The 7020-nt window shown below is 40.2% G+C and overlaps 1 protein-coding gene across 1 annotated transcript in view; it reads right to left on the bottom strand.

Annotated features, from left to right (window-relative positions):
• ATG14 (autophagy related 14) overlaps positions 1 to 7018 on the bottom strand; it is a gene marked incomplete at its 5' end in the record, with an annotated part of 35856 nt that extends 28838 nt beyond the window's left edge. The window contains one exon of the mRNA XM_005881307.2: positions 6891 to 7018. Coding sequence (XP_005881369.1) covers positions 6891 to 7018 — 128 coding nt within the window. The remainder of the gene's footprint in view (positions 1 to 6890) is intronic.
• Between the last annotated feature and the right edge of the window lie 2 nt (positions 7019 to 7020).

The following is a 7020-nucleotide window of genomic DNA, read 5'->3' as shown; positions in this document are numbered from 1 at the left end:
CTTGTATCTCGAAAAACTCATTAGTCGGGACACTCATAAGTCAAGGCCCCACTGTATTAAAATATTTCCTCTAAATAATCCCCTTTTGATGTGCATGAATTTCGTGCACCAGGCCACTAGTACATATATAATCCCCTTAAAGTATCTAAAGTTCTTAGGTCCCTTGAGACAGGTTATATTCTTTGAGTTCCTTAAATGTAAGGGGGAGAAATAAACACACTGTTTTTAGGTTACTGTGGGGAGTTTTACCCACCACTGATTTGGGCCCAGATTGTGGAAGAAGAATTAATGACTATTTCTAGATATAGAAATAAGGCAGCGAGGCTTCTCAGGTAAGTAAGAGCACAGCAATCTCCTTGTTTAAGTGGAGGTGGTTAAAGAAGTAACTATTTCTTGAATTAGGATATGAACACAGTAAGAATTACTAGCCATCAAATTTTTCTTCCTTAGCTTTTAGGCATGTACTAGTAAGGGTGGAATGTTTATGGACAAATGCAATAGGGAAAAAACATGGTCCTCATCAGTATGGTTTTTATGTTAGAATATTTAGGATTTCAGAAAATACAGTAAAAACATTCCACTGGCAGGAATGAAGGTTAAGTCAGTAGAAAACGGAAACCAAGTACCATTTAGTCTCCTAACTTGTAAAATGGGAAAACTGCTTACAGGACTTGGTTACAGGGATTGAATAATACAAATGTGAAAGCATCAAGTACAGGCACTTAGCACATAATATACTCTAGTTTCCTTTTTCTTCATTATAATGAGTGATTTAGCACTTAATCTTACGAATGTATTCAACTGAACTATATATATATAAATATAGTTCAGATCTGGAAGTGAATTTAAAAATTAGCATAGTCTAGGCCAGCCGTGGGCAAACTACGGCCCGCGGGCCAGATTCGGCCCGTTTGAAATGAATAAAACTAAAAAAAAAAAAGACCGTACCCTTTTATGTAATGATGTTTACTTTGAATTTATATTAGTTCACACAAACACTCCATCCATGCTTTTGTTCTGGCCCTCCGGTCCAGTTTAAGAACCCATTGTGGCCCTCGAGTCAAAAAGTTTGCCCACCCCTGGTCTAGGCACAACTCCTCTGTTTCTTCACTTTTAAGATAGGTTAATAACACATAGCTTTGTGGTAGAAAATAAATGGCAGATAATAAATGTGAAAGCCTTTCATAAATTCTAAAAGGTATGATGAAGCGTAGCCAGTGATACTGACTGAAAACCAAACTTATATTTTCTTAGCAGATACAATCAAACAGCAGTAAGGGTGGTAAACTCTTGTCTAAAGGTGGGGAGATCATCTACCTGTAGAGCTTTTGTTCTGCTGAGTGAGGCATACAAATGTGGTCTCAGAACTGAATTCTTAAGACAACAGATTTTTATAGACAGGCTATTGTCACTGACAACCAAAAGAATACTAGAGGGAGACAGAAATATCTAAAAGATAATTTTTTGGATGTTGGTTGTTTTCCCCTTGAAATCTTCAGTAATGTCTAAATTTCTTGTTCATCCTTTATCACACTTCAGTTTGTTTAGTGCCTATATTTCTGTTTCCTGGTAAAATGTAATATATTCTTAAAACTCATTAGTGAAGGTAATGCTGCATCATTCCTGAAAATGCTCATAAAATATGTCTGCCTTTTTAATCCACACTTTAATCCAGCAGGCAGATTTTCCTGGTGCTAGTCTCTGGGTATCCTCACATTATGCTCCCCATCCCATCCCTACCCCTATTATAAACCAATAACTGACTTCTTTCCAGTTTTGACTGGGAAGATGACTTTAACTTGTCAGTTCCCTATTGAGCAACAGTGCTATTTTTGGTATCAGATAAATGTATAATCCAGAAAACTATATTCCTGTTAAAAGACCTGTAATTGCCCTAGCTGGTTTGGCTCAGTGGGTAGAGCGTCAGCCTGTGGACTGAAGGGTCCCGGGTTCGATTCCGGTCAGGGGCACATGCCCAGGTTGCGGGCTCGATCCCCGGTGTGGGGTGTGCAGGAGGCAGCCGATTGATGATACTCTCTCATCATTGATGTTTCTGTCTCTCTCTCCCTCTCCCTTCCTCTCTGAAATCAATAAAAATATATATTTTTTAAAAAGACCTGTAATTGTAAAATGTTCACCAGTACAATCCAAAAATTGTGTTGGAGTACTGCTTAAATCACTTCTCTTCATCTCTTAAAAAAGCACACAAGTTAAAAGGCAGGTGAAAAAGTGGAGAAGTAAGTGGGTATTGTCTTAGGACTGGGGCCAAGGTGAGAGATGAGGAAAGGATAGTGTTGGTGAGAATACCGTGGTATAAGGAAGTCTTCCCACTGAAGAACAAAAAAGTAGTGTTTAGATATTTTTCAACCAATCTGCCTACCAACTCTTACTTTTTACAAAATTATATAAAGACACGCTTCCTTCTTAGTTGTGAAAGGAACTATTATGAGATAGTTAGTCTTTAATATCTAATTTTCCTTGAACTGTTAAAACTATTTTTTTATATATATGTTTATTGCAGTGGTTCTCAACCTGTGGGTCGCGACCCCTTTGGCGGTCGAACGACCCTTTCACAGGGGTCACCTAAGACCATCCTGCATATCAGATATTTACATTACAATTTGTAACAGTAGCAACATTAGTTATGAAGTAGCAACGAAAATAATTTTATGGTTGGGTCACAACATGAGGAACTGTATTTAAAGGGCCAGAAGGTTGAAAACCACTGTTTTATTGATTTTAGAGAAGAGGTGAGAGGGAGAGAGTGATAGAAACATCAATGATGAGAGAGTCATTGATTGGCTGCCTCCTGCACACTGCCTACTGGGGACCAAGCCTGCAACCTGGGCATGTGCCCTGACTGGGAATCGAACCCATGACCTCTTAGTTCATAGACTGATGCTCAACCACTGAGCCACGCTGGGCCAGTGAAACTATTAAAACCTGTATATTCAGATAGCCCATTAATGAAACTAAAAAAAACACACAAAACATTTACAAGAACTTTAATATGCATGATCACATTCAAGATCCATGTAAGCACAGATAATTAGGCTAATTTACTGAAAAGAATCAGAGGTTAAACAAGGGTTTTTAAACTGTGCTGTAAATCTCCATATTTTATTCCCAAGTGATTTCCCACAGTTAGCGAGGAGTTTTTCATAAAGAGTCTGAAAGCAAAACACAGAGTACAAAACTTTCATAAACACTAAAAATACCTCACAATCAACCTCTGACCCCTGAAATTGGAGGCTTATTAGTAGTCAGTGTAAATCCTTGAGAGCAGAGACCTGCCTTTCTCTTCTGTAACTTGCAAGAATGTTTTGTGTAGATAACTGCATCCAGTGAGAGCTCATAAAAAATGATTTGGCTTTTAGCACAATCGTTCTGGGTCTCAAGAGATTCTTTCATCCTAGCAGATATTTGGCATTGTTCTGGGAATGATGAAAACAAACTCCTCTTCTTAAGGAATACACAGTTCAGAAATGGGAACAAGGAAAAGCGACATGAAGCTGGCTTAGCAGACCACTTTATTAGCAGTCTTCTTGTCCCTGAACCCTAAATTTTCTTTTTTATCTCTCAATTTTGAATGGTTCTGGTATTTGCTCTTTTTCTTGGTCAGAAAAAGAAAACCACTAGAACACACCTCTCTCCTGAAAATTCACTTTAAGGCTCAGATTTAGAAAAAAAAATTATTTTTTAAAGGTTTATTGCCTTTTATCATTCCTTCAACAATATGCCTACTGTGTGCTCCACTGCTGCTGTGCAAAATACTGGTGATGATTGAACAAAACCAGAATTCATGTCCTCATGAAACTACATTGTGGATGCAGAGCTCCTCCTCAAATAAATAACATTACACATCATGCGCAGTACCAGACGGGATTGGGTACTGTGACAGGGAATAACGGGGGGAGAGATGGAAGTGTGAATCTACCTTAGTGAAGGTCAGGGAAGCCTCACTAAGAAAGGAACATTAAAGTTAACACAGAAAGACAAGATGCCAATCAGGAGGTAAAGTGTTCCAGGCAGAGGGAACAGCAAGGGGAAGAGCCCAGTGGTGAAAAAGTTTAATGTGTTTGACGATTTGAGCATGAATAGCATGAGTTTATATTTGAATGCTTAATATATGCTAGACTTCATGCTAAGTAGTTTAATGCATCCTCTTATGTAATCACTACCAGAAACCCCACCATTTTCAAAATGAAATAAACAAGCATAGGCAAGGTTAACTTGTTCAAAATCACATAGCAAGTGGGGGAGCTTGGATTCAATTCAATGCAGTATCAATCCAAAGCCTACATTTTTAACTCAACCTTATAGCCAAAGTTAAAGATAAGCAATAGCCAAATCACGTGGGACTTTATATGCCATGGTAAGGAGGTTGGCTTTACTTTTTAATTAATTAACTTTTTTGAATTTTAAACTCAGTGGAAAGTCATTGAAAGGTTTAAGCAAAACAATAATGTTATCTGATTTACTTTTCTACAGGGGCTGTTGTGTGCTGGCCAGAGAGGCTGGGGAGGAGTTGTAGAGTTAAAAAAAAAAAAAAAGGAAATGATTCAGGATTTAAAAAAAAAAAAAAAAAGGAAACCAATAAGTAGCAAAGAGAGAAGTGAAGGCAGTCTGGACTAGAAGTAGACAAATTCAAGATCTATTTTAGAGCAAATCAAATTAGACTTGCCAATTATTTGGATACATGAAAGATTTCCCAGGCTTCTGGCTTACTAACAAAGGGATTACCACGAAGGATAAAAAGGAAATGATTCAGGATCAGACAGTTTGGGAAAGAGAGGTAGATCCATTCAGTCATTCAACAAATCTTGTAATCTTATCCTCTACTATGTGAGGACATGGGAGAGTACAAAACTGGTCAAGTCTTGCCCTCATAGAGCTTACATCTTTGGAGTGGAGGGCAGTTAGACACATTAACATGTAAGCCATAGATGGAGATAATTGCTATGTAAGCCAATAAAGCAGGTAACCTGGGAAAGGAGGGGACCATTTTAATTGAGTGGTCAAAAAGAGTTTCTCTAATGAGCAGAGGCCTAAAGGAAACAAAGGCAGCCCTGACTATTTTGGGGAGAAGAGCTCCCAGCAGTGTGAATAAGCCTGCAATGCCATGAGGCAGAAGTGTTTTCTGTGAGTCTGGGGACTGGCAAGGAAGCCAGGTGGTATAGCAGAGTAGGTAAGGGGAAAATAATAGAACAGAGGAGAACAGGCAATGCAGAACTCTGATTAAGGATGTCAGCTTTTTTACTCTGAAATCCTGAAAGCTTTCAGAGAGGAATGGAGGAGTGGTGTTACTCTGGTTGCAATATGGAAATAACACTATAAGGAAGCAAAGGCGGAAGCAGAGGCTCATGAGGCATTATTCTTTTGGTGCATCAGCGTAGTGATGAAAGGGTCAAGCTTAGGATAGCTTTTGAAGAGTGGATAGAATCTGTTGATGGGATTAGATGGGGTAGCATTAAGAGAGGAGTCAAGGAAGACTGTTTTTTGTCCTGTACCAAAGAAGAATGAGGTTACCATTTACTGAGTTTGGCATGAGCATGGAAGGAACAGATTTATATTGGAAAATAACTTCACTTTGCCAAGATAGAGATACTTATTACAAATTTAAATATAGATGTTGGGCAGGCAGCTGTTTTCTAGATTCCAGAGAGGTCTGGTTTGGATCTAGTCTGGCAGTCTTCAGCATATAGGTGGTATTTAAGTCATGAGAATGGATGTAGGAAAACATACAGATAGAAGATCCAGAACTGAACCCTTGAAAAACTCCATCAGTTAGACATTTCCATCTCATACCTAATATTCTTAAAATTAAAAAACTGCTTTAATTTTTAAAGCTATCACTTATTAGTTCAGTTTCTAAAGTCATCAAATGCATCAATGAAACACGGCAATGAACCAAAAAGATTATATTCTACAAATCTCAAAGCAAGAAAAAAAAGAACCAAACTCCATTCATAATCAGAGGAAAACTAGGAACTCAAGACATTTCCAAATATAAAGGCTGTACAAACTAGTGGTTAAATGCATGGTATAAGAGTTCAGGATGTCTGGATCTTCATTCTGGTCCCTACACTCAACTATGTGCCCTAGGAGAGGGCACTTACTATGCAGTTTACTCAGCAATAAGTTGGGGATAATAACTTCTTGGATTAAGTGAATTACTGCCTGAACTTTTGCAATAGAAAAGTTAGCTTATCTTAGTGAAATAAAAGTTGGGAGAGAGACCCTTCAACTAAACACAGGAATTCTTCAATTACTTTAACCAAGGACTTGTAGCTCTGTTTTGATTTCAAAACTTGTTCCTAAATTTAATACTCTGAACTCACGGCTGAAAACAAGGCCAAAACACATGCCCAAACTCCTTAGTCTCCAAAACAACCAGGGAGCAACTAGCTAGTCCCAGTCCACAGAGAGCAAGCATGTCTGATAACAAGGTCCAGCTGCGACACAGGCTTCCCGGGCTCGAATCCCTCCTTAACCACTTACTTGATTGATTCTCTTCTGATCTCTCCTAGAGGATGAGTGTATTTTCAGACAGAGAAAGGTTAAACCAAGCTTTGAATGGGAGTGCAGCAAAGAGCTCAGACTACAACTCTCAGGCAGCAACAGGGGGAGACCTCTCCAGTCACCGTCCATCCCTTTCCCAGAGCACAGTGGGGCCAGGCTCTAGGGTGGCTTATGAGGAAACGGCGACCTTCCCCCATCTAGCCCCGACCCCGTTCCCTGGGAGCAAAGCAGCTCCCCTCCCCAGCTCCCCTTCCTCTCGCGGGAGTCCGGGCTCCAGACCTGGGCCTCGGGCTCCAGCCTCCAGCCTCCAGCGCGGAGCCGAGGAGCCGCCCGGGGAAGAGACAATAGGGCCGTGGCGGCCGCCGTACCTCTCACGGTCGCGGCCGTCGAAGTAGACGAAGTCGCCGTTCTGGACGCACTTGGCGCAGGTCAGCCGCCGGCGGGTGGTGTTGCACAGCGGGCACCGCTCCACCGCCACGTACAGCCCCTCCACGAAGT

This window comes from Myotis brandtii, unplaced genomic scaffold (assembly GCF_000412655.1).
Source record: "Myotis brandtii unplaced genomic scaffold, ASM41265v1 scaffold675, whole genome shotgun sequence".
NCBI classification, from domain to species: Eukaryota; Metazoa; Chordata; class Mammalia; order Chiroptera; family Vespertilionidae; genus Myotis; species Myotis brandtii.
This window is presented reverse-complemented; position numbering and strand designations above follow the sequence as displayed.